The sequence below is a fragment of the Narcine bancroftii genome, chromosome 7, assembly GCF_036971445.1.
Source record: "Narcine bancroftii isolate sNarBan1 chromosome 7, sNarBan1.hap1, whole genome shotgun sequence".
Classification (NCBI taxonomy): Eukaryota; Metazoa; Chordata; class Chondrichthyes; order Torpediniformes; family Narcinidae; genus Narcine; species Narcine bancroftii.
The window spans coordinates 1755666-1782673 of NC_091475.1; the positions used below are offsets into that span (position 1 = coordinate 1755666).

The 27008-nt window shown below is 42.2% G+C and overlaps 2 protein-coding genes across 6 annotated transcripts in view; one reads left to right on the forward strand and one right to left on the reverse strand.

The window, feature by feature from the left end:
• Positions 1-367: 367 nt before the first annotated feature.
• Positions 368-22263, reverse strand: rabl3 (RAB, member of RAS oncogene family-like 3). Of its 4 annotated transcripts, none has more exons than XM_069888449.1 (8): positions 22073-22263; positions 19640-19731; positions 11767-11896; positions 8246-8360; positions 7315-7465; positions 5583-5654; positions 2298-2336; positions 368-1103 (listed from the first exon to the last, which is right to left on the reverse strand). In XM_069888449.1, the coding sequence occupies exons 1-8, from the start codon at positions 22116-22118 to the stop codon at positions 1038-1040; spliced, it is 711 nt and encodes a 236-aa protein (XP_069744550.1). In that variant the 5' UTR covers positions 22119-22263; the 3' UTR covers positions 368-1037. The 4 variants fall into 4 exon arrangements, with proteins under 4 accessions (XP_069744550.1, XP_069744551.1, XP_069744553.1 ...); XM_069888450.1 differs by having other exon boundaries at positions 1016-1103; positions 2298-2343; XM_069888452.1 differs by lacking the exons at positions 368-1103; positions 2298-2336 and adding an exon at positions 2509-2553.
• A 106-nt stretch (positions 22264-22369) lies between these two features.
• The window catches only part of LOC138738382 (general transcription factor IIE subunit 1-like), a 53632-nt gene continuing 48993 nt past the window's right edge, over positions 22370-27008 (forward strand). The window contains exon 1 of one of the 2 annotated variants that reach the window (XM_069888454.1): positions 22370-22444. The gene's annotated coding sequence lies outside the window, so the exon portion shown is untranslated. Of the gene's footprint in view, positions 22445-24018; positions 25294-27008 lie in introns of those variants that run through there. The other variant, XM_069888455.1, reaches the window with a different exon arrangement.

The following is a 27008-nucleotide window of genomic DNA, read 5'->3' on the forward strand; positions in this document are numbered from 1 at the left end:
TGAGAATTCTGACCCACTGGTCTAAACAACCTGCTGGGGAAAACATCACCCCTGCATCAGCCATGGGCTGAATGGCCTTTTTGCTCCTCATAAGAATTTTGAATGTTTCAAGAGCTCACTTCTTATTCTTCTTCATGCTTAGTCTGCTTAATCTCTCCCCATTCAAGCTTACCATCCAATACTGTATTCCCTTGATGACGTTTATTCCAGATGCAGTTTCTCCAGGATATCAAAGTTGAAATAAGGTATGCCTACTTGTCTACTAAAATCCACTTAGCTAAAGCCCAACAGACCGTTTGCCCTCTTATTTTTATCCGCTTATGAAATTTTCAGTGATTCAGAATCATGAGCGCTCAGATTTGCTGGATTATTGATCTCTTCCACCATTTAATAAATAGTCAATGTTATTAATTTCATTTACCCCCATGTAAAAGGGATTTGGACATTTGCTGAAAATTTTTTAGTTTACATGGATCTTCAAATTTGTACAACTGTCAACTAACTCGATTGTATTTACCACATTAGAAACAAAGTTCTATCCTATATAATCACTTGAATTAGATTCTAAAAGTCGCCACCATAAGGAATATACATTATCCACATGAACAATTGTAATTTATAGATTGAAGAACAAGTAAGAACTTTGTCATATAATTGGTTTCAAAATTCAGCTCCATTGAAGTCAATAAAACAGAATCTTGGAAGAGTGTCATGTACAGTTACTTCCACACAGTGCCATTATGTACTCAAGAAAGTTATTTGAAATATACATTTCTTTGACAAGAAAATCAATGATCCTGAAATTAAAAATAATTCCTCCATCTTCTCAGAAATCAAATATTTAAATAATCTTATTATTCCATAGTCTATAAAAAGCAAAAGGTACAGACTGTTCCTTCATATTGAGTTCCTTTCCTCAAACTAATTAACAGAAGATCAAAAGTTCAATTTCCTTCTGTTAAAATTGGTCATTTTTGGCAGGAGGAAAGTAAGAGTTGAACTTTTACTTCCATACATTCAGCCACTGGCGGATTTGCTTAATCAGAATGAAGAACCTTTAATGAACCTGTTCCAAATCGTTTTCGGTCAGCAAAACCAGAAATCTGCAAAAAAAATTGTAAAGTTAAAATAACAGGTTACGAGATGCAGAATTCTCCTTATATTGGTGGTCTAAGTTGAAGTTCACAATGTAATGATCAAAACTAGCCCAACAATGTCAAAATGACAAAAGGTTAATAATTTTGGGGCCAATATTTCAGCATCTATGCAGTTTTACAACTATCCAAACATAATGCAAATAATCCAAGAGTGAGCCAAATTTTCTTGGAAAGCTAAGGCATAATCTCATGGTAACAGTTGATTTGAGGCCAAGAATTGTGCAATAATACAGACAAAAAAAATTCACACACAGTCACATTAGGAACATTTAAAACTGTATTAAAAAGACTACAGGAAAAAAGAAATTTTTGGGCATTGGCGAGACTACACTTTCATCTTCCTCAGAATGTAACAAGGTGGCTCAAATCTTCCAGAATCATTATTTTATGAATATTCCTGTAAATCTTCACACAATTTATAGCCAATAAAACCAAGTTTTTTATTTATTTTGTGCAGTTTGAAAAATAGCAAATGATCAAAAGATTTGCTTTTTGACAAGTTTCACAGCATCTTTTAATCCACCTGAACAAGCAAACTTGGATTAAAATTTTATGTGAAAGAAGGAATCTCCAGTAATTCTTAGATTAGGTACTACACAGAAATACAAATATAGATGTGCTCTTTTCACACATAAGCAAAAGTGCTACCAAGTGAACGAAAAAGGTCTTGCAGTGAGGCTTACTGCAGAAGTGATGTTCTAACCAGAGGTATGCTTCATCTAGACAGTGGTTCTCAACCTTTTTCTTTCCACTCACATACCACTTTAAGTATTCCCTATGTCATCAGTGCTCTATGATTAGTAAGGGATTGCTTAAGGTGATATGTGGGTGGAAAGAAAAAGTTTGAAAACCACTGTTTTAATCGCACCTAATTGACTCGTTATGTGCACGGTTTCATAACTCCAAAGGAAATGGGCCAATGACAATTTTTCTTAAGCAAAATTGTTCCGTAACAATTGGGTCTAGAGCAGTGATTTTCAACCTTCCCTTCTCACTCACATACCATCTTAAGCAGTCTCTTACTAATCATTTTTTCATCAAATTCTTGTGATATTTTTAATTAAATTATTTATTTTTAGCATGCAGAGAAACAATTATACTCTGGTTCTGAGAAAAAAAAGCATTTAATCATATACAAACCTGATTACTATCACGTGAAAAACACCTCCTTTCTATAACCTAAAAACTCAAAAGAAAAGAACAATTATTATACTCTACACACATTTCATGAAAATGACAGCACACAATATGCATCAAATACTTTTGGGAAAAAGCTGCAACATCATTCGATTTTAATGAAGTTATTTATTGTTAATTATAAATTGTTAAGTTAGTTCATCACACAGACCAGAAGAAGAGTGAAAGTTCAATACCTTCCGCTATAATCAGCTAAATTCTGGCATGAGAACAGTGAAAATGTTAAAACTAACATTAGTTCTTTAGTCTCAAGGGTACAATGGCTTTTTAAATAACAGCAAATTGCATTAGACCACTGGAACAAACAAAATCACTACAACATGCCAAAAATGCCTGATGTTCCCAACAAAATGGTCAACTTCAGTTGCAAACTCTTTTACCACTGAACTTTTGGCAATAACACAAATAGTGGTTCCTTGTTACAAATTAAATCTAAATAATATGACCCACTGTACAGTTACATTTCCATATTATCAGGTATAGATGCAATAAGATGAGCCATCAAGGACTACTCCAAACCCTGCAATCCAAACTAAAAGTTCTTTTGGAAATTGTTAAATGGAACTTTGTAATCTCTACTTCTATCAGCTCAGAATTTTGTATACACCAAATACACTAACCACTGATCCCATCTTTAGTCTCTGTTTAAAACTGAACCAGGCCTGCTCACATCCTTGACACATTCAACCACAATGAGAATTTAAGATCACATGATTCTTTTACATTAGAAAAATTTGGGGAAGATGTGATTATTTTACTGGGACAAATTATGAAGATACAAGTTCCGAAAGACTGAAAAATATTTTTGTTGGTGATATTTATGATTTGAAGTTAGATATTTATCAGAGGAAGTTTTTAAGTGTAGCAAAAGAAACGTACGGTGGTAACATGGAAATTATACAATAATGTGGGGTTGAATAGATGGCAAATGGAATTACAAAATTGTATACCATTAGAGAAAATAATGTACAATTTACAGAATCAACCAGAAAAATTTGGAAACCATATATGGATTTCAATAAGAAATCATCTAAATCGTCCACCACTCCCATTCCAACTCACTCTAGTTAATTTAGAGGTTTAAGATTATATTTGTAAATTAAAAATTTAATTAATCAATGAATGATATATGATAAATTCAGGTCAGTTTTTTTCCTTTTTTACCTACTTTTTTGGGGAGTGAAGGGGAGAGAAAATATAAAATTATGTATTCTTTTTGCATTGCTTTATTATTCTGTATGATTATGGATAACCATGTTGTATTTGTCATTGATGCAAATGAAAAATAAAGTTTTCAAAAGTAAAAAGATTCTTTTACATTTATTTATTGGGTTTGGATGATAGTGAGCCATCTTCTTCACGTAATGCATCCTTTCTAATAAACGTTACTCATGCAGCGCTGCAGTACATACTGGTCGCAGCGATAATATAGGTCAAAAAAATATGGACAAGAAAGGACGTTGTGTGGCATGGAGGCAAACCTCCGGGATTTATTTACCTGCTACCCTTCTCCTTTAGTGGTTGAAGTCATTGGATTTGGAGCAGCTGTCAAACAGGCCAAGGTGAGTAACTGCTTTGGATTTTGTCAATGGTATGAATGGTAATCAAGATGAAGTGACAGTGAAGATATGGATGACCAATTAAGTGGGCTATTCTTTCCGTGAATAGTGTTGAGCTTCATGAGTTTTTGTTAAAACTGCACTCATTCAGACATGACAGCATATCCTATCACACTCTTGACGCGTCTTGCAATAGGTGGAAAGGTTTTTTTAGAAAGGAGGAAGTCACCTGGTGCAGGATCCTCATCTTGCGACCTATTCTTACAGTTATACCAATTATGTGGTTGGTTCAGTTAACGTTTCCTAGTCAATGGCAATCTCTAGAACAGTGGTTCCCAACCTTTTACTTTCCACTCACATACCACTTTAAGTATTCCCTATGCCATAGGTGCTCTGTGATTAATAAGGGACTGCTTAAGGTGGTATGTGGGTGGAAAGAAAAAGTTTGAAAACCACTGTTTTAATTGTACCTCATTGACTTGTTATGTGCAGGGTTTCACAACTCCAAAGGAAATGGGCCAATGGCAGTTTTTCTCAAGCAAAATATTTCAATAATAATTGGGTCTAGAGCAGTGATTCTCAACCTTCCCTTCCTACTCACGTCCCACCTTAAGCAATCCCTTACTAATCACAGAACGCGCTGATGGCACAGGGATCGCTTAAAGTGGGATGTGAGTGGAAAGTAAAAGGTTGGGCACCACTGCTCTAGAATGTTGATGGCGGGGACTTGGCAATGATGATGATTCCATTAAATGGCTGCATAGCTGGTTACATTGTCCTATGGAGATGTAATGGCATACAGATAGACGTCAGAGAGGTTATGTACTATTTATTAGGTTTCGGCAAATGTCCAAGTCTTGCTGTGAGTAGACAGGGATCGCTGAACTTTAAAGAGTTGCAATTTGAAAATTTCCATTTCAGATATTAAGACAAAGATGTATGCTATGGATGACAATGAGGACCCTGGGGGAAGTAGAGACAAATCATTTATTAGGCAATTATAGCTAACAGTTTCACATGCTTTGCCTTTCATGCAGGCCTCTGCTATAATTGAGGAAAGGGATGATCTTGGGAGTCTTCTCCTCCTTCTATGAACCACTTAATGTGGCAGAACTTTGATCTGATCGGTTGGCTATGGGTTTATGTGTCTGTCCGTTGCACACTGCTTCTGCAGAATAACACATAAGGTTCTAGATTACAACTTCAGCAGGCCGGGAACGTTTTCTGATACCCTGTATGCCCTTCTTGATCAAATAACTGCCAAAAATGTAATCCTCTCTTTGGAGATTTTAGCTTTTTATTTAAAAAAAATCTCCTATAAACATGATCAGAGTAGAGATTGAGGTCATAATAGCCATTGCAAGCTCAAATGTCCGCAGGCCCCAAAAACCAATAGAACCCAGGGAGTTCAATGTCAACATTTTAAATGTATGAATTGCTAATTAAGCAATTTCAGTAAACAGAATTCTCAAGTTCACGACTTCCCAATAAATTAAGATATGATTTTACTCAAACATCTGACAAATTCAGAATCAAAATTTATTGTCATGAACATGTCACAAAATTCATTGTTATCATTCAAAATTCTCATTTAAAATTCCAATCCATCAGTTAGTCGTCCATTACAATGCAATCGTAAGATGAGAGTACAAATAAAAAAATACCTTACTTTATCAAAAAAACGACTCAGTTTCACAGCATTGGAAGATCCTGCAGCTAAATATCGTGGATTGGTACAATCCTAGGATAAGTTGTACAAAAATGCATTAATGAAAGAGAAATATTAATTTGAAGTAATAGATCATTTATGTTTTACTTCAAACTCTTGCATTAATAACACAATTTTTTTGAATCAAGAACAGGTTATAGTAGCAACTACAGATTAGTGAGTTTGATGTCAGTGGTTGGAAAATTGCTGGAGGATTTTCTGAGGGACATGATTGACCAACATTTCCATAGTCAGGTACTGAATGGAGTTAGTCAACATGGATTATTGTGTGGCAGATTGTGTCCAACGAATCTGATGGAGTTTTTTTTCGAAGAGGTAACCAAGATGGCTCATGACAGTGCAGCAGTGGATGTTGTATATATGGACCTTAGAAAGGCTATCACAAGGTCTTTCACGGCAGTTTAGTCTTGAGTATTAAATCACATGGGAACCTCTAGCTTGATGCCTTCAGAACTGGTTTAGTGGAAGTAGGCAGAGGGTAGCTGTGGAAAGAAGTTTCTCTGATTGAAGATATGGTGTGCCACAAGGGTAGCTCCATATCTATTGATAAATTGATTAGTAAATTTGCAGATGACACCAAAATTGATGGTGTAGTAGACAGTGAGGAAGAATATCTCAGTTTAGAACAGGATCTGGATCAGTTGAATAGGTGGCAACTGGAATTATTTTGACAAAAGATTTACACAATGATAAGTTAAACCAGGGCAGGAGTTGCATGGGAAATGATCGGGCCCTGGAGAACAGACAGACCTAGGAGTACAAGTGCAAAGTTCCTTGAAAGTGGCAACTCAGGTAAATAAGGAGGTGAAGAAAGCATTTGGCACGCTGGTCTTAATTGGGCCAGGCACTGAATAAAAACATTGGGAATTCATAATTCAGCTGTACAAGGCATGGGTGAGGCTGAAGAAGCAGGCATAAATAACAACAATCAAAAGACATTCGGTTAATTTTCTATAATGTTATTGTTTGTGCTTTGGACAGCTCTGTGAAGAGGGAGGAACCTGCAGATACAGCAACAGTTAAATGTTTTCAAAGAATGTGACTGAAAATAAAGTTAAATGCTTTAAGGTAGAGCAGCGGCTACACTGCTAACTGAAGGATCGCACAACCAGATGGGTTGAGTTCAGTCAGCAAAGACTGATTTATTGCAGGCTGCCTGGCTGGTCTTATAATCCCAGCCCGGACCTGGCTGAGAACCACGCTGGGAGGCCCCAATGTCACTGGGGCGTCACGTGGGTCCCCAAGCGTGGGCTTCTGAGCCCGGTGCCGAGGTCGGGAGGAAACCCCCGATGGTGCCATTTTGGCCGAATGCCCCGCCGCATGTGTTACAAGCGGGGCCAGTTTGCCTGCCTAATAGCGTACCGCCACAAAGGTTTATATATTCATACAAGTGAAGTTTGTTCAGTGTAAATACAGTGTAGTATTTTTGTCTTTCAAACTATTTATTATTAATGCAGTTGTATTAGTTAGGCATTGTAAGTCTCAAGCAATTGGAAAATACACTTATCCGACATCTACTAATCCCCGTAGGTGCAGGATACCAGGGCTTTTACTGTACAACTGAAGACAAAATTCTTCTCCAATCTGACATTATCCATCTTTTCATGAGATTTGGTTCAAGAGGAATTTTTCTTTTCTTTTAAAATCAAAATTATAGATTTAAAAATCATACCAGATTTATTTCCTCAGCATTGAAATCTTCTGCCAAGAATGCAGTCCTTGTCAACACCTCATTCCTTTTAGTTTCATGAATTTGGTCCAACTTTGTACCAATGACCAATAGCGGAATCTGCTTATCAGCAAACTGCTCCCAATCACAGTCTCTATTTAAAAAAATAACAATTTCTGACTTCTACCTGACCCATGAGCATAAAATTACAAAAAAAAATCAAATCCTGAAATAGTGCACAGTAGAAATTGTGAATCTCATTGAATATTTTCTGCTCCTTCACCCCACTTGGCTCACATTCTCAATTGTTCACATCTGAGACATTCCATAACAGGCCATCTTCCCATTTTAAGTCACCTCATTGCTGCAGGTCTTTCTTTGGGGTTACGGTCTTATTTCAGGTCTTTTTTCATCAGTAATCACAAGTATATGTTATCGATTTCCCTTACCGAACACACTTATTGTTGTTTTCCTTTCTCAACAACTGGTTTCCATGTTTCAGTCTACACACGCAAACTACTTGAGTTCATCTTTACTGTTCCCAGCTGTTTGAACATCTGGTCATAGGTCGACTTTCAAGGCAGTGATGAAGTCTACTGAACATCATTTTCCACAAAATCTTACTTCATTCCTATTTTTGCTTCCATTCCGTCGTCTCCTTTGCTCCACTATTCCTCAATCACCTTCCCTCTTCAGATTCCTACTTAAATGAAGGAGTTCAATTTTATTAGACCCACCCTTATGCAATGTCAGAAAATGAACTAATCTTAAAAGTTATTGGCCTATGTTATGTGTAACAAATTTGAATGAAGTATAGTATGGTTCATGTAAATTCTGAATAAAATCCCTCAAGTTTTCATGAAAAATATTCCAACAACGATACTGTTTTGGTTAAAGAATAATAAAAAAAGATTACAGCAGGAACACAACTTACCCATTTGCTACTATGACTCCAGTAGGTATGGAATCTTTATTCAAAGCCTCTAATGACCACCGATACAGATTCTGAGATGACTTTTTGTTAGTACAGTCATGCACTAATATTATACCTTTAAGAATATGCAATCAAAAGAAACAAAGCATCAGTTCCGTTTATAACAGAAAAACAAGCTTAATTAGTACAATAGAAAAGTTACAATTTTAGAATTAAAAATTCCAATGATTGAAATGTAGGTGTCACCAACATATATAGATCCAAACCATATGGCAACAAAGAAAGACGTTAAACTAATGAATTTTAACATTGGGATAAAGCTGTTGGCTATGGCAAACAAAAATATATTGAGATTTAAATAAAAAGAAAATGGCAATGTAGAATTGATTTCAATGTACAAAATGGTTTCGTAGTGTGCATTATTCCAAAATAGCACTGAAACAAACATATTGTATGATATCAAAGGCAATTATAAATGCAAAATATTTAAATTTAGACATCTAACACAGGTACAGGCCCTTCTGGCCCCACAAGCATGTGCCACTCAAATACCCCAATTAACTTACAATCCCCATGTTTTTGAAAGGTGGGAGTAAACCAGAGAGCCTGGAGGAAACCCATGCAGACACAGGGAGAAGGTACAAACTCCTTACAATTAACACCGGATTGAAACCCAGGTTGCTGACACCGTCAGAGCATTGCGCTAACTGCTTTGCTCAAGAGAGCTTATGGGTTGCAGGTTGGTGAATCAGAGTCCACAAATACTTTTTAAGAAATAAGTTGTTGTTCCCGAAAGAATATTTAATGGAATGGAGCAAGAGAGTATATAAAACATATATAGAAAAGGTGTGTTAGAAGAGCAATGTTATGGTAGTCATGGGGAATTTTAACATGCAAGTAGATTGGGAAAATCAGGTTGGGAATGGATCTCATGAAAGAGGATTTGTAGAATGTCTGAGATGGCTTCTTGTGGCTGAAGTGACCAGGAAAATGGCATATCGGTATTGTGTAATGAACCAGAGTTGATAAGGGAGCTGAAGGTAAGAGAATCCTTAGGAGGCAGTGATCATAATATTATAGAATTCACCCTGCAGTTTGAGAGGTAGAAACGGAAATAAGAGTATCCCATATACCTGTGGAATAAAGGGGACTACCGAGGTATGAAAGAGGAATGGCAAATGTTAATTGGAACAGCACACTAACAGGGAGGTCTCTGTGAGATATAATTAAGGGCAAGACATGTATATTCCAAAAAAATAATTTGAAGGGGAACTGACACAACTGTGGCTGACAAGAGAAGTCAAAATCAAAGTGAAGACAAAAGAAAAAGCATACAAAGAAGCAAAATTTAGTGGGAAGATAGAGAACTGGGAAGCCCATAAAAGCATACAGAAGGCAACTAAGAAGACCATTAGGAAGGAAAAAGAATTTTGTAAGGAGGCTAACAAATGCAGTACAACTTCAATTATCCAAAATGGTCAGGGCCAGGCCTACGTCAGATAAACTTTTTTTTTGGAGAAATAGTAATTTAAAAAAAACCAGACCAGTAGCAACAGCATTAAAATAATATTTAATTCTCACCAAAAAAATGCTGACCGCCACCGATCACTGACACCTTCCCACCGAGGGCCCACTAGTGCCAGGAGCCTAACCCACTGCCACTGGCAGCCGATTTGTTTCGGATATCCTCATTTATCAGAAATTTAAAATTATTTTTGATAAATAAGGAATTTTGAGAATTCAATTTTGGATAATTAGAGTTGTACTGTAATATCAAAAAGGACACTAAGAGCTCTTATAAATACATTAAGAGTAAAAAAATGGTAAGAGTAGATATAGTACCAATAGAAAGTGATGTTTTAGAAATTATAATGGGAGTCAAGGAGATGGCAGAAGAACTGAATGAGCATTTTGTATCAGTCTTCACAGTGGAAGAGATTAGCAGTACACCAGACTTTCAAAGATGTCAGGGAAGAGAGGTGAATGCAGTCACGATCACCAGAGAAAATGTGGTTTGGAAGCTGAATGGTCTAAGGGTGTACAAGTCTCCCAGACCAGATAGAATGCTCCTTTAGGTTCTGAAAGAAGTAGCTATAGCGATTGTGGAGGCACTAGTAACAATCTTCCAAGAATCAATGGATTCTGGCATGGTTCCGAAGACTGGAGGGAGGGAGGCAGCAGAAAGGAAATTATAGACCTGCCAGCCTAACGTCGATGGTTGGGAAGTTGTTAGAGTCAATTGTCAAAGATGAGATTAAAGAGTACCTGGAGGTGCATGACAAGATAGGCCAAAATCAGCCTGGTTCCTCAAGGAAAATCTTGCCTGGCAAACTTACTGCAATTTTTTGAGGAAACCACAAGCAGGAAAAAGGACATGCAGTATATGTTATACATTTGAACTTTCAAAAGGCCTTTGAAAAGGTGCTGCACATGAAGCAACTTTACAAAATGAGAGCCCATGGAATTAGAAGAACGATACTAGCATGGGTAGAGCATTGGCTGATTGGCAGGAAACAGAGTGGGAATAAGTGGTGTTCCACACGGCTTTGCGTTGGGACCCATGTTTATGTTAGTGATTTGGATTCTGGAATAAATGGGTTTGAGGCTAGAGAGACTTGGATGAATTAGGAGATTGGGCAAAGAAATGGCAAATGAAATACAATGTTGGAAAGTGTATGCTCATGCACTTTGGTAGAAGGAATAAAAGTGCAGATGGGGAGAAAATTCAAAATTCAGAGGTGCAAAGGGACTTAGGGGTCCTCATGCAGGATTCCCTAAAAGTTAACCTCCAGGTTGAGTCAGAGGCAAAGAGGGTGAATACTATGCTGGCATTTATATCTAGAAAAATAGGATACAAGAGCAGCAATGTGACATTGAGGCTTCATAAGACACTGGTGAGGCATCACTTGGAGTGCATGGCATATTTTTGGCTCCCTATTAAGAAAGAATGGATTGGCATTAGAGAGGGTTCAGAGAAGATTTACAAGAATGATTTCTGGAATGAAGGGATTAGCACATGAGAAATGTTTAACAGCTCTTGGAGTTCAGAAGAATGAGGGAGGACCTCAAGGAAGTATTTTAAATGTTAAAAAAGCTTGGATAGAATAAATGAGGCAAAGTTGTTTCCCATGGGAAGGGAGACAAGGATAAGAAGGCACAACTTAAAGGAGCACCTATTTAAAACAGTGATGCAGAGGAATTTCTTTAAGCAGAGAGTGGTGAACCTCTTGAATTTGCTGCCATGGACAGCTGTGGAGGCCAGGTTGTTAAGTATATTGATGGTTATCTGAATAGGAAGGGTATGAGGGCTGAATGGGAGAATGGATCAGCTGATGATGTAATAGTGGAGTGGCCCACTTCTGCTCCTATATCTTATTACCTTATGGTCTATATTCTGTCACATAATATTCTGAAATTTTAAGTCTGGAGTTGAGGGAAGAGATCTTGCAGATTAAGAAAATGCTATGCCTACAAATAATAATTATGGCAAAAATATTGAATACCAAAAGAAACTTCCATACCATTCACAGAGTTATAAAATACAGCTCTGGTGCTTTTAATACTACTGGCATTGCCCACAGATCCACCAACATCCCATAATTCAATGTAGTAGGTTTTCTCAGCTGGTGTTCCTTCCTTATAGTCATGAAGCTGAATTAGATTAAAAAGTTCGAAGTTATTGTCAGAATACACACATGACATCACATACAACCCTGAGATATCTTTTCCTGCTGGCCAGACAGAATTTCTATTTATTGGTAACTGTGAACCATCCTCTAAAAAAAAAACGCAGACAAAAGAGAGAAGTGCAAAAAAGAAATGTAAACAGACTGTGCAATATAGAAATTAAAACAAACATCGGTATTAAATAATGTTCAAAGAAAGATTCCCTAAATGAGTCTCTGATTGATCTGCTATTTAGGAGTTTGATGGTGGAGGGGTACTAACTGTTCCTGAACCTGGTGGTAGGAGTCTTGTGCCAACTACACCTTTTCCCTGATGAAAGCAATGAGAACAGAGCCTGTTCTGGGCAGTGTTGATCCTTGATGATTGCTGCTTCTCTCCAACATCAGTGCCTCATATAGATTTTCTTGATGGTGGGGAGAGTTTTTCCTGTGATGTACTGGGCTGTGTCCACTACCTTTTGCAGGGCTTTCCACTCAGAGGTATTGATGCCTCCATACCAAGCTGTGGTACAGCCTGTCAGCATACTTTTCACAACAACATACCAAACCTTCACAAACTCCTGAGGAAGTGGAGGAGCTAATGTGTTTTCTTCACCATGACCTTAATAGGTGGAACCCAGGAAAGGTCCTCCAAGGTATTGACTCCAAGGAATTTAAATCTGCTCACCCTCTCCACCTCCAATCTTCCAATGATCACTGGATTGTACACCTCTGCCTTTCCTACCTAAATTCTACAATCACCTCCTTTCTTTTGGTGATATTGAGTGAGAGATATTGTTGGTACACCATTTAGCCAAGTCACCAGTTAATGTGGTTACAAATAATCACTCAAAATAAAACAAAGCAAAGAATGATTTTATTACATTAAAAATTCCACAAAAAGCTTGTAACAAGGCAAATAGTTTACTACAGTAATTTAGCAAAATATTTAAACTTTTTTTTATAAATTATATAGTGAAATTCACTTGACTTCAATGCAAATAAATGAAATGGAAAGCAAAACTATACCTAGTGCTCCAGGTGCAGTATCTTCAGCATCGAGTAAATGTTCCATCAAGATATCTCTACTTGAATACACCATACAATAAAGGGCATCATTTTCTTATCCTTTATTATTTGCTGTACTTCCAGGCTAATTCTTTGGGTTTTGTGTATTAGAATCCAGAGAGTGAGACTACAAAATGAACCACAACATTTTGTAGTCATACTCTGTTTAAAAATAATTTTCTTTTTCAATCTTCCTTCTGAAACAGATAGCCTTGCATTTTTCCTCTTTACTCAATTTTCAAACATCTCCCATTCAGTTAACCTATCTACATCCATCTACGGGCTCTTAATGTCTTCACAACTTGTCCAGCCTTGTATCAGGAACAAATTTGGCCCCTTCATCCAAATGACTAATATAGTCTGTAAATATTTAGGCTCCAGCACTGATCCTTTAAGTACCTACAAGTTACAAAACCAATATGAGAATAACCCATTCCTACTTACTATTTTCTGTTATCTAGCTACTCCACTACACATGGCAATAATTTATCTCAATCACCTCAAAAATAGCAACCTATACATACAGATGCTCTTCAACTACAGTTCAGCCTTCAACACCATTATACCCTCAGTGTTGGTCAACATGCTCCAAACCCTGGGCCTGAGCACCTTCCTCTGCAACTGGATCCTTGACTTTCTCATTGAAAGACCACAGTCAGTACAAATTGGAAACAACATCTCCTCCTCACTGATCATCAACACAGGCGCACCCCAAGGATGCATGCTCAGCCCATTGCTCTACTCATTATACCCACCACAGTTGTTGGCAGAATCACAAATAGCAACGAGGAAATGTACAGGAGGGAGATAGATCAGATCTTTAAGCAATCTCACACCAACAACCTTGCATTCACTGTTTACAAAACAAAGGAGATGATTGTGGAAAGCATTCTGGCTTAAGAAGGCAGCTTCTCTCCTCAAGGACCCCCACCATCCAAGCTATGCCGTCTTCACTCTGTTACCGTCAGGAAAAAGGTACAGGAGGCTGAAGATGAGCACTCAGCAGCGCAAGGACGGCTTCCTCCCCTCTGTCATCAGGTTCCTGAATATACAATGAACCACAGACACTGCCTGACTTTGACTTTCACTTGTATTTTTAAAAAAATTATTTTGTAAGGTGGGTAATATAATTATTTTCACTGTGATACTGCCACAAAACAATGAATTTCATGACTTGTTCGTGATAATAAATTCTAATTCTGATCATCCCAAATACCATACTGTAGCAGCTATTACGGTAGATGCCACGAAATAAAGGCAAACACACACAAAAGTAGTCAACTCAAGACTGGTTTATTGTAGACATACAAAGACCTTTTATTCCCTGCCTGTTAATGAGCTAATTAGTCCACAGGACCAGCAGGTTAAAGCTATGAGCCATTAGCACCCCACCCCTCTAGGCAGAGGCTTCATCTGATCCACTCGCTGTACTTTGGTGCCCAGCACTGCTAGCCCGCGATGTGTCAATTAAGTCTGTGAACTGACGGTGGTGGGTGATCATCAAGGATCAACCCTAACCCTCTCATTTACAGGTTCCCTTTTATCTACCCTATCCCTTACAGTCTCTAAAGGACACTAGCAAATGTCAAATAGTATTTGCCTTTCATGAACTTACATTGACTTTGCTTGATAGTCTTAAGATTTTCTAAATGTCTGCTGTTATCTGTTTATTCCTATCCTTTATTGTAACATTCTTTGGCTTGGCTTCTCGGACGAAGATTTATGGAGGGATAATGTCCACGCCAGCTGCAGGCTCGTTTGTGGCTGACAAGTCCGATGCGGGACAGGCAGACACGGTTGCAGCGGTTGCAAGGGAAAATTGGTGGGTTGGGTGTTGGGTTTTTCCTCCTTTGTCTTTTGTCAGTGAGGTGGGCTCTGTGGTCTTCTTCAAAGGAGGTTGCTGCCCGCCGAACTGTGAAGCGCCAAGATGCACGGTTTGAGGTGAGATCAGCGCACTGGCAGTAGTTAATGGGGCAGGCACCAAGAGCTTTCTTTAGGCAGTCCTTGTACCTCTTCTTTGGTGCACCTCTGTCTCGGTGGCCAGTGGACAGCTCGCCATAGAACGCGATCTTGGGAAGGCGATGGTCCTCCATTCTGGAGACGTGACCTACCCAGCGCAGTTGGATCTTCAGCAGCGTGGATTCGATGCTGTCAGCCTCTGCCATCTCGAGTACTTCGATGTTGGAGATGAAGTCGCTCCAATTAATGTTGAGGATGGAGTGTTGTTATTGTAACATAACCAATCAACAATGGTAGTATATTGCTTTGAGTATACTCTACCACCCTTTTCCCTCCTGGTGGAGACCTGCCTGGCATGTCTTTTATTCTGCATTTTGTAACTCCAACAGTCTTTGACAATGTTCTCACTCTCTAACTGCTCTCATTCACTCTCTAACTGCTCTCATTCACTCTCTAGCTGCTCTCATTCACTCTCTAACTGCTCTCATTCACTCTCTAACTGCTCTCATTCACTCTCTAACTGCTCTCATTCACTCTCTAACTGCTCTCATTCACTCTCTAACTGCTCTCATTCACTCTCTAACTGCTCTCATTCACTCTCTAACTGCTCTCATTCACTCACTGAGCAGATAACCTTGTTCATAGTCTATCCTTATGCCCAGCCCAGTCTTTCTCTTTCAGAGCCACCCACTTTCCCCAACCATCAATCTAGCTGGTCAAACAACATTTGTGTTCTTCCTATATACACTCAACACTAAGTTGTTGTTTTTAATATATTTTTACATAATCATTTTTATCTACACAAATAGTCTTATAACCAAAATTTATCAATTGCTCCCATTCTTCTGGAAAAAGAAATGCAATCGGTTTTATTTGGTGAAAAACAATCAGCAATATATTGAATAAAAATTTTCTTTTTTTTTAAACCATCATTTACCATTCAATGGCCCGAAATAAAAGTCAATTTCTGGAGTAAAGTGACAAGCAACAGAATTCCAAAAAATTCCAAAATTCTTTTCTTTCTTTGGCTTGGCTTCGCGGACGAAGATTTATGGAGGGGGTAAAAAGTCCACGTCAGCTGCAGGCTCGTTTGTGGCTGACCAGTCCGATACGGGACAGGCAGACACGATTGCAGCGGTTGCAAGGGAAAATTGGTTGGTTGGGGTTGGGTGTTGGGTTTTACCTCCTTTGCCTTTTGTCAGTGAGGTGGGCTCTGCGGTCTTCTTCAAAGGAGGCTGCTGCCCGCCAAACTGTGAGGCGCCAAGATGCACGGTTTGAGGCGTTATCAGCCCACTGGCGGTGGTCAATGTGGCAGGCACCAAGAGATTTCTTTAGGCAGTCCTTGTACCTTTTCTTTGGTGCACCTCTGTCACGGTGGCCAGTGGAGAGCTCGCCATATAATACGATCTTGGGAAGGCGATGGTCCTCCATTCTGGAGACGTGACCCATCCAGCGCAACTGGATCTTCAGCAGCGTGGACTCGATGCTGTCGACCTCTGCCATCTCGAGTACCTCGACGTTAGGGGTGTGAGCGCTCCAATGGATGTTGAGGATGGAGCGGAGACAACGCTGGTGGAAGCGTTCTAGGAGCCGTAGGTGGTGCCGGTAGAGGACCCATGATTCGGAGCCGAACAGGAGTGTGGGTATGACAACGGCTCTGTATACGCTTATCTTTGTGAGGTTTTTCAGTTGGTTGTTTTTCCAGACTCTTTTGTGTAGTCTTCCAAAGGCGCTATTTGCCTTGGCGAGTCTGTTGTCTATCTCATTGTCGATCCTTGCATCTGATGAAATGGTGCAGCCGAGATAGGTAAACTGGTTGACCGTTTTGAGTTTTGTGTGCCCGATGGAGATGTGGGGGGGCTGGTAGTCATGGTGGGGAGCTGGCTGATGGAGGACCTCAGTTTTCTTCAGGCTGACTTCCAGGCCAAACATTTTGGCAGTTTCCGCAAAGCAGGACGTCAAGCGCTGAAGAGCTGGCTCTGAATGGGCAACTAAAGCGGCATCATCTGCAAAGAGTAGTTCACGGACAAGTTTCTCTTGTGTCTTGGTGTGAGCTTGCAGGCGCCTCAGATTGAAGAGACTGCCATCCGTGCGGTACCGGATGTAAACAGCGTCTTCATTGTTGGGGTCTTTCATGGCTTGGTTCAGCATCATGCTGAAGAAGATTGAAAAGAGGGTTGGTGCGAGAACACAGCCTTGCTTCACGCCATTGTTAATGGAGAAGGGTTCAGAGAGCTCATTGCTGTATCTGACCCGACCTTGTTGGTTTTCGTGCAGTTGGATAATCATGTTGAGGAACTTTGGGGGACATCCGATGCGCTCTAGTATTTGCCAAAGCCCTTTCCTGCTCACGGTGTCGAAGGCTTTGGTGAGGTCAACAAAGGTGATGTAGAGTCCTTTGTTTTGTTCTCTGCACTTTTCTTGGAGCTGTCTGAGGGCAAAGACCATGTCAGTGGTTCCTCTGTTTGCGCGAAAGCCGCACTGTGATTCTGGGAGAATATTCTCGGCGACACTAGGCATTATTCTATTTAGTAGAATCCTAGCGAAGATTTTGCCTGCAATGGAGAGCAACGTGATTCCCCTGTAGTTTGAGCAGTCTGATTTCTCGCCTTTGTTTTTGTACAGGGTGATGATGGTGGCATCACGAAGATCCTGAGGCAGTTTACCTTGGTCCCAACAAAGCTTGAAAAACTCATGCAGTTTGGCATGCAGAGTTTTGCCACCAGCCTTCCAGACTTCTGGGGGGATTCCATCCATACCTGCTGCTTTGCCACTTTTCAGTTGTTCGATTGCCTTATATGTCTCATCCAGGGTGGGAACCTCATCCAGCTCTAGCCTTAGGGGCTGTTGAGGGAGCTGGAGCAGGGCGGAATCTTGGACTGAGCGGTTGGTACTGAAAAGAGATTGGAAGTGTTCTGACCATCGGTTGAGGATGGAGATCTTGTCGCTGAGGAGGACTTTGCCGTCTGAGCTGCGCAGCGGGCTTTGGACTTGGGGTGAGGGGCCGTACACAGCCTTTAGAGCCTCGTAGTCGCCAATGTCCGCGCTGAGCTGTGTTCGTTTGGCGAGGCTAGTCCACCACTCATTTTGGATCTCCCGGAGTTTGCGCTGAAGATGGCTGCATGCGCGACGGAAGGCTTGTTTTTTCTCTGGACAGGACGGCTTTGTAAGGTGAGCCTGGTGGGCAGCTCGCTTCTTTGCCAGCAGCTCCTGGATTTCCTGGCTGTTTTCGTCAAACCAGTCCTTGTTTTTCCTGGAGGAGAAGCCCAGTACCTCTTCAGTGGATTGCAGTATGGTAGTCTTCAACTGATCCCAGAGGGTTTCAGGGGATGGGTCCGTGAGGCGGGTTGCAACGTCGAGCTTTGCTTTGAGGTTTGCCTGGAAGTTTCCTCTCGCTTCGTCTGACTGCAGTTTTCCAACATTGAACCTCTTTCTGGGGGCTTTATTGTTCCTGGGCTTTGGCTTGAAGTGAAGGTTGAGCTTGCAGCGAACCAGCCGGTGGTCAGTGTGGCATTCCGCGCTAGGCATGACCCTGGTGTGGAGCACATCTTGTTTGTCACTTTCTCGCACCAGGATGTAGTCCAGGAGGTGCCAGTGTTTGGATCGGGGATGCATCCAGGTGGTCTTAAGGCTGTCCCTCTGCTGAAAAAGGGTGTTTGTAATGACAAGCCGCTGTTCTGCGCAGAGCTCCAACAGGAGGCGCCCATTGTTGTTGCACTTGCCGACGCCATGCTTGCCCAGGATTCCTGGCCAGGTTTCTGAGTCTTTACCGACACGAGCGTTGAAGTCGCCCAGGATGACAACCTTGTCAGCTGTAGGGGTACGTTGGATGAGGTTGCGCAGGTCGGTGTAGAACTTGTTCTTTTCTGCTGGTTCCGCCTGGAGGGTTGGAGCATAGACACTGATGAGGGTGATGTGACGCTTGTTTTGAAGTGGGAGTCGCATGGACATGATTCGGTCCGAGAGGCCTGTCGGAAGGTTTTCGAGTTTGGAGGCAATGAAGCTCTTGACCATGAAGCCTACACCAGATAGGCGTCGTTCATCCGAAGGCTTGCCAGACCAGTAGAGTGTGTAGCCCGCGCCGCGTTCTTGGAGGCTGCCTACATCTGCCAGGCGGACTTCACTGAGAGCGGCTATGTCGATGTCAAGTCTGAGGAGTTCATGTGCAATGAGGGCAGACCGACGTTCAGGTCGGTGGCTGTCAGTCTTGTCTAGCATGGTTCTGATGTTCCAGCATGCTAGCTTGAGTTTGTGAGCATCTTTTGAGGGGGAGGACGTTGAGGGGGAGGACGTGGACCTGTCCTCGGGCCTGCGCAAAGGAGCTTTTAGGTGGAGTGCAGTGCGCGCAGTACTGGCCCCACCCTTTACACCCATGGTTCGTGTGCCGTGGCCAAGCAAGCTGGGACGTGGCAGCGAGGTCCTTGGGTCGTAGGTTTTATATCGGAGTGGCCTTCTCCTATGCAGGTTTCTTACCCGGCCTTATTTTCATAATTACATTTCCAAGATAAACAAGTATTTACATAGCCAGAATCTAAAAATCAAGCTTTAAGAATCAAACTTTTGTTCAGGACACACAAATCAAAATTATTTTTCCTACTAAATTCAAAATATTGTATCTAGCATAACTTGGGGGGGGGGGTGCGGCGCAGGGAGAGATGAGATTTGGCATTCAAGAATAATTTCTGCATCCTCTCAAACTTACCCTCACATCAACTGAGCATCCAACAGTCCATGATGGATTCCCTAATACCTGGTTGTGGCAAAACAAATGGACAAGAGATGATTTCCCAACTCCTGGAAAAGAATCACAGAGAAAAAAACAACCGGGATGAATTACCTGATGAAACATACGAAAACATCAATGCTTTTGGGAAAATTCTAGTCCTAGAAGGTTAATTAGAACTAACTGGAGAATATTCACTTGTTTGCATCAAAATTATGCACCTTGGTCTTTTTATTTCCAAAACAAAAATTAAAAAAAAATCAGTGAAGAGATTTAAAAAAAAACCCAGAGTTGTAGCTGCCTGGAGTGTCTTGCCAGGGATGGTAGTGGAGGCTGAAACATTAAGGGAATTTAGGAGACTCTTAGACAGGCACATGGATGAAAGAAAAATAGGTTATTTGAAGTAGGAAGGGTTAAGGGTTTTTTTGGTAAGGTTTTTATTGGTGGGCATCTATAGGTCAGCACATCATTGAGGGGTGAAAGGTGTGTACTATGTTGTATTGTTCCACATTGTATATTCAGAACATTTAAGGGTTCTACACAATCATGTAGTGCCATTCACACCACAGTACACCCATAAAGGTTTCACAATTTAAGAAATATAGAGCGCCCTCCATAATGTTTGGGACAGACACTTTTTCATTTATTTTCCCCTGTGCACCACAGTTTTAAATTTGTAATTACTTAAAACAATTAGGTGTGATTAAAGTATACCTTTCAGATTTTATTCAACATTTTGATTTGACCACGTAGAAATTACAGCACTTTCTAGTCCCCTCATTTCAGGGCGCCATAATGTTTGGGACATTTGGCTTCACAGGTGTTTGTGAGGACTCAGGTATGTTAAATTGCTTCATTGGTGCAGGTATAAGAGAGCTTGCCTTGCTTCTAAGCTTTTGACCAACTTTAGAATGTATAGGTGCCATTTTTCAACATGAGGACCAGAGTTGTGCCAATGAAAGTCAAAGAAGCCGTTACGAGGCTGAAAAACAAGAATAAAATAGTAGGAGACATCCCCAAAACCTTAGGATGACCAAAATCGACAGTTTGGAACATCATTAAGAAGAAAATGTGTTCTGGTAAACGCAGTAATCGCAAAGGGACTGGTGTTCCAAGGAAGGCCACCACTGCTGTTGACAGAAGAATTCTCATCATAATGAGGAAAAGTCCCCAAACACATGTCCAAGAGTCTTCTGGAGGCAGATACAAATATATCTAGGACTGCTGTCTGCAGAAGTCTTCAAAATGTATACGAATAACCTTGAATAGAATAAAATCTTATTGAATTCATTTTATTGAATAAAATAAAATCTGGAATGAAGCATCTGTAAAGGCAAAAGTAAGCTTCAGTTCACCTTCAAACCTTCAGCAATAACAATGTATAGAGTTACAATTTCAATAATGTATGAATTATTAGCAAGCACAAAACAGTGTATGTCTTTGTAAGCTCACCCAGTGGTTCTCAACCTTTTTCTTTCCACTCACATCCCACTTTAAATATTCCCTAACCATTGGTTCTCTGAGACTATTAAGATGGGAAGGGAGGTTGAGAATCACTGCTCTCGACCCAATGGTTATGGAAATATTTGGCTTGGGAAAAATGGTCATTGGCCCATTTCCTTTGGAGTTCTGAAACCGTGTGTAGAGCTCGTCGAAAGAACCAAAGACTTGTTGATCCAAACCAAGGCTTTTCTTAGCAAAAGACAGGATCTCTTTACAGGTGGCCGACCAGTCCAGAATGATCCAACCTGGTGAGGGACATAACCCTTTAAGGCCCAGACAGTAGGCGTGGCTTAGCTCTCAGCCAATCGCTGTAGAGCTCGTCGAAAGAATCAAAGACTTGTTGATCCAAACCAAGGCTTTTCTTAGCAAAAGACAGGAGCTCTTCACAGGTGGCCGACCAGTCCAGAATGATCCGACCTGGCTAGGGACACAACCCTTTAAGGCCCAGACAGTAGGCGTGGCTTAGCTCTCAGCCTACTGAGAGCACAGTCTAGATACTGTAACTATAAACATTGGTGATAGATCTGTACTATCACACCGTGCACATAACAAGTCAATGAAGGACGATTAAAACCGCGGGTTTCAAACTTTTTCTTTTCACCCACATTCCACCTTAAGCAATCCCTTACTCGTCACAGAGCACTGATGGCACGGGGAAGAGTTAAAGTGGGATGTGAAGGGGAAGAAAAAGGGTGGAGAGCCTCTGGGTCAAGGCGAATAAATTCAGAATGGTGCAGACAGTATTTTACTGCTGGGACCCCAGATATTTACAGTCTGTATGGAGGATCCTTCCACTCACACCCATGCCATCGGGATTCTGTAATGAGACAGGGATGTGGGTGGGAACCGCTGGGCGACATAAACATGGACGGGCCTCCTCAGCAGCACAACACACCCGCTGTCCTTCACCTGAATCTCCCAACACCAGCACCTTCACACGGTCCAGCGAAGCCATGACACCAGCCAGCTCACTTCAGCCCAGCCTGACGCCGGCCTTTTGACACCGACCTCCCGACTGACTCTTTCCTCAAAAGACGCAGCGCTTGCGGCAGCTCACGGTGAAACGGCGCGCCGGCTCCGGCGACGTCGCGACGCTCAGGTGACGCCACGGCGCTCCGGCGACGCCCTCCGACAACGTCGCGGCGCTCAGGTGACGCCACGGCGCTCCGGCAACGTCGCGGCGCTCTGGCAACGTCGCGGCGCTCCGGCGACGCACGGCACGATGCGCGCGCAGCTCCTGCGTGCGGACCCCGCTGGGGAGTCTGGGTGTGCTGAAAGCCGGTGAGTATTTAAATCGTTCAGATAATGTCGGCTCTTGCTCTGAAGGATCATCTTCCCGTTGGTCGCCTTTCGACACTGGCCGTCCTTGTGCAGCTGGTTGGGCGGCGCTCCACTCGAGCCGTCGGCGAGGTCCTCCTCGTTGGGGTCGTGCCCACGTTGCCGAGGACCCTCGCCTTGACTCGCATGGATGGAGGTTCCTCGGTGATTTTATGGGCCTGGTTGTGTCCTGTTCCTGTCATCTTTAAAAAATGTGATGCAGTGATCGAGGAATTGAACTATCCCAGTTGGTGGGGTAACCAGGGACTTACTCCAACGTTCAGAGCAAAAATGCCAGCAGGAGGGAGGCTCAGATTAAGAATCAGCCACTGAAGCCACAATGGGCTCGTGAAGAACAAGCAGCTTATTGAATGGAGGAAAGACTAGAGCCTGCTACGAATGTGGCCAATGTGGCTCAGGCTCTGACAGGTTTGCCACTCCTTGACATACCCAAAGGGCTCACCTTCCAGCAGAGCCAGCGGGTACCACAAGAAACAAATATACTTGTCGCTGCTGGTGCTCAAATGACAATGACCAATCCGACAGAAAGAGCTAGCGATGTTCAATCTCTCCAGAGCGGATCTTCCCAAAAGGAGGCTATTTAAAAAAAAAAATTCAACCATTGGCGCCTCTTCGTGTTGCTGGAGAACCAGTTACAAGTCCAGGATCTCTTCCAAAGTATACGCAATGAGTAGATAATTTTTCACATTAGTGGAGATATTTCCCTTTTAGCCACAAGATTATAAAGTGGGACTTTATGTTGGGCTGGAGACCCACAAACATGAACCAGAAATCTATGGATCTTGGGAATAAAAACACCAAAATACTGGAGGAACTCAGCCAGTCTTTTCAGCATCTATTGCAGACAAAAATATATGGCAGACGTTTTGAGCCTGAGGAAAAGTTAGATAAGGCAGAAGCAGGATATATCAGAAAGTCTCAGAATTCAACTAATGGGGGAGGAAGCCAGACCAACAGAAGATGTGAATTGGATGTGATAAGAAGCAGATCGAATTGATCGTGTCTGTGCAAAAGGAAAGGGGGGAAGTGGGATTGTGGTGGGGGGTTAAATGAAAGTCAGAGAAGTCGATATTAATGCCATCTGGTTGGAGGGTGCCCAGTCAGAAGATGAGGTGTTGTTCCTCCAATTTGCAGATGGTCTCAGTCTGGCAGGGCATGAGACCATGGACGGACATGTTGGCAAGGGAATGGAATGGAGAATTGAAATGCGTGGCCACTGGGAGATCCACACTATTGCAGCAGACAGAGCCAAGGTGCTCAACAAAGTGACCTTGCTGTCCGTGACCAGTCTCTTAGATGCAGAGGAGACGACAGCGGTAGCACTGGATGCAGTAGATGACCCCTGCAGTGAAATGTTGCTTCACTTGGAAGGGATGTTTGGGGCCCTAAATGGTGCTGAGAGAGGAGGTGTGGGAGCAAGTGGGGCATCTCCTGCTATCATGGGGGTAGGTCCCAAGGGGATAATTGGTGAGGAGGGAGGAATAAACAAAGGAGTCACAGAGGGAGTGATCCCTACAGAAGGCGGAGAGGGGAATTTGTGTCTAGTGGTGGGATTGCGTGGTGGAAATGGCAGAGGAGGCTGGTGGGGTGGTCGGTGAGGACGAGGAATCCCACCCTTGTTGCGCAGAGGGGGCCAGGGCAGATGTGCGGGTAATGGAGGACACATGGGTGAGTGCCAAGTTGATGGTGGCGGTAGAGGAAAAGCCATGTTTGAAGAAGGACATCTCTGATGATCAGGCACGGAAGTCCATCCTGGGTGCAGATGTGACAGAGACATGAGAGAACGGAATGGAATCCTTACAGAGGGCAGGGTGGAGCAGGTGTATTTGAGGTAGCTGTGGGAGTTGGTGGGTTTAGAGATGTTGTCTGTAGAGAGTTTGTTTCCTGAGATGGAGACAGAGAGATTGAGAAAAGGGAGAGTGTTGATAGAGATGGACCAAGTGAATTTGAGATTGGGATGGAAGTTGGCAGCAAAGTGGATGAAGTCAACAAGTTGGTCTGAATTACATGCAATGAAAATTCATAGGATTAAGTGATAGAAGAATCCAAATATTTATAGCCTGTGCTGAAAGAAGTTCCTTCTTATTACAGCTCCCCAAAAATTAAACTCTTTTGTCTAGACTCACTGGCTAGAGGAAAAAGCACTCAGCATCTGAACATTATCCTTCTGAGAATTTTGTGAATCTGAAATACACCATCTTTCATTCCTCTAAACTCTCAACTCAATCATTGCTGCTCATTGGAATATACTTTCATCTCAAGAATCAATCTGCTATTCTCTGGTACAGACACCAAAACTGTATATGATACTCATGAAAATACAGTCTCAAGAGATGCCTGTTATTTTGTACTCCAATTCTCTTGCACTGAAGACTATTATACAATTTGATGATAGCTAGGTGTTTATTGAATCTTTTGTGTGATAACCTTGCAAAACCTAGCTTTCATGTGCCAAGGAGTTAAATTGGATTTTTTTTTTTATCCTCTAAAAGTTTACTAACTTAAAAGTATTTTAAAATTGCAACAACATGTAGCTTTCAAAGCTCCTGTTGATTGGCTTTCACCTATTCACTGAAATCAAAAAAACAACAGGTCCGCTCAGGGCAGCGACGGCGCCTCAATGCAGGATCAATGGCCATCTTCGTTACCCATAATCCGCCACACAGCTGGAACTACTCTGCCTGTGCCAGCGCTGGAAAGTGCACATGCCTGTCATCGCCCGTCTTCTATCCGTAACTATGTACCCAATTGTCGGTATAGCATTTATTCCAACAATTGTAATCCTAATGCAGGTAAGTATAAATAACCCATACACTTCAGGAAATTTTATTTTCTATTCAAATACAGTTGCATGGGGCAAGTACTGGAAAACTAATGTTAATAAAATTGTTTGATCTGATTTGGCCTTCATGTATCATGCTTCTTTGAAATAAATATAAAATCCACTTTCAACTCTCGTGCTGTAGGTGGGCTACTGTTGCTTCAATTCTTGGCTTCCCCTGGCATAAAGGAAATGGTCATGAACGGTGATGTGCTTGTTATGTCAGCTGACTTTGACGATGATCCAGCTTCATATCAAAGGTTGTGGACTGATCAGTTTCAAGTGGCAGGAAACGTAATGTGCAACTCACAGTTCTGAGATAAAACTGGGGCAAAATTGCTATTTTAACTTGGACTTGCTCAGTCTGCAGGGGCCTTCTGAATGAGCATGGCCCCTCCCCTCTGTGCTTCCCATTGGTTGGGCTGACACCAAGCTTGCTTTCCATTGGCTTGCTACCTGGTCCATCATCAGGCAGCGAGTGACACGCATCTGCTGTCAGGCTATGCCGCATGAGGCCTGGGCAGAACAGTGGGTGGCCAAGGGGGGGAGGGAGGGGGAGAGGAAGCAGCAGCATGCGCCATCGTGATGCTTTCAGTACCGTCACGGCTTGGAGTGGGGCCGCCACTCAGCCCCGCAAAATGGCAGCCCGGCTATAAAGTGTGTTTGCCCTTCTGAGGAGGGAGGAAGTGAAGGAGCTGGGTGTGAATCGGAAGCAGCGAAGATGTGGGAAGGCTGAGGTTGGAGGTGCTGTCCGACCCTAGAGGCAATGGAGCCGTGGTGGCTGTGGAGTTGCACAGTTCAGCATTGATTGTTCCGGAAGCAGTGGCACTAAAAAGGCATCTGCAGGTATAGTGTGGGGAAGGGGGTTGGCATGGACAAAGTGGGGTGGGGGGGAAGGGTGGGTCGGTGGCTGGACTGGGGAGGGAATTGGTGCATTTGGAGATCCCTGCAGCATTGTATTTTTGAGTTGGTAAAGTTATCTAAAAGATGGGTGTCAGATGTTTGGACAGGGGCACAATTTCAGTGCTTGCCATAGGTGCTATTTTCTGTAGATTTGCCACTGGGTTGGTATGCATGGCCTGCAAATGCCCCCACCCCCCTCCCTCGCATGACACCGACCCTGGGAGGGGGAGGGCAATACTAAAACTCAACCATGAGCCCAGGTGGTAATTCGCAACTGGATAGAGTGTTCCCCCTACCTCCTGCTATGGCTATGCAGGGGTCTGGTTTATCAGGGGAACACAGCTTTCTTTGGCATCACCCTCTTCTTCTCATCAAACTGTGCATCGAAGATGTTCAGTGTCTCCAGAAGGGAGGAGTCATTGTCCTTAACTCACTAGGTTGACTTTCGATCCCTTCCCATGTGCGTTATATTGCTAGTTTACACAGCTGTCTGTGGATCTACCCCTGCTTTGCTTTTTGGATTTCACGGGAGAATTCAGCCCTGGCTGATCTTAGTTCCATCCTGCACCCTGTCTTGAAGGCACCATCATGAGTTCTGAGAAGGGCCGGGACGACTTCTTGCAACTGTGGTTTCTGGTTAGTCCTGGTTTTGAAGCATTTGATCTTGGTGACAACCTCAATGGACTTGCTGATGTAGCCAGTCACTGAGCTCGTGTACTCCTCGATGTTTGTGTGACTGTTGTGGTGGCCGCCTCCCTGAAACAGCTCCAACCTGTGGTCTCA

Bases quoted from the DNA above. Each gene is read 5' to 3' on its own strand.
- rabl3 (XM_069888449.1), bottom strand. From the start codon at position 22,118: ATGGCTTCGCTGGACCGTGTGAAGGTGCTGGTGTTGGGAGATTCAG. The intron at 7,466-8,245 runs GTAAGTTGTGTT...TTTTTTAAATAG, and splicing joins GGAGTCATAGTAGCAAATGG to AGACTGTGATTGGGAGCAGT. The intron at 5,655-7,314 runs GTATGATTTTTA...AACTTATCCTAG, and splicing joins ATGCTGAGGAAATAAATCTG to GATTGTACCAATCCACGATA.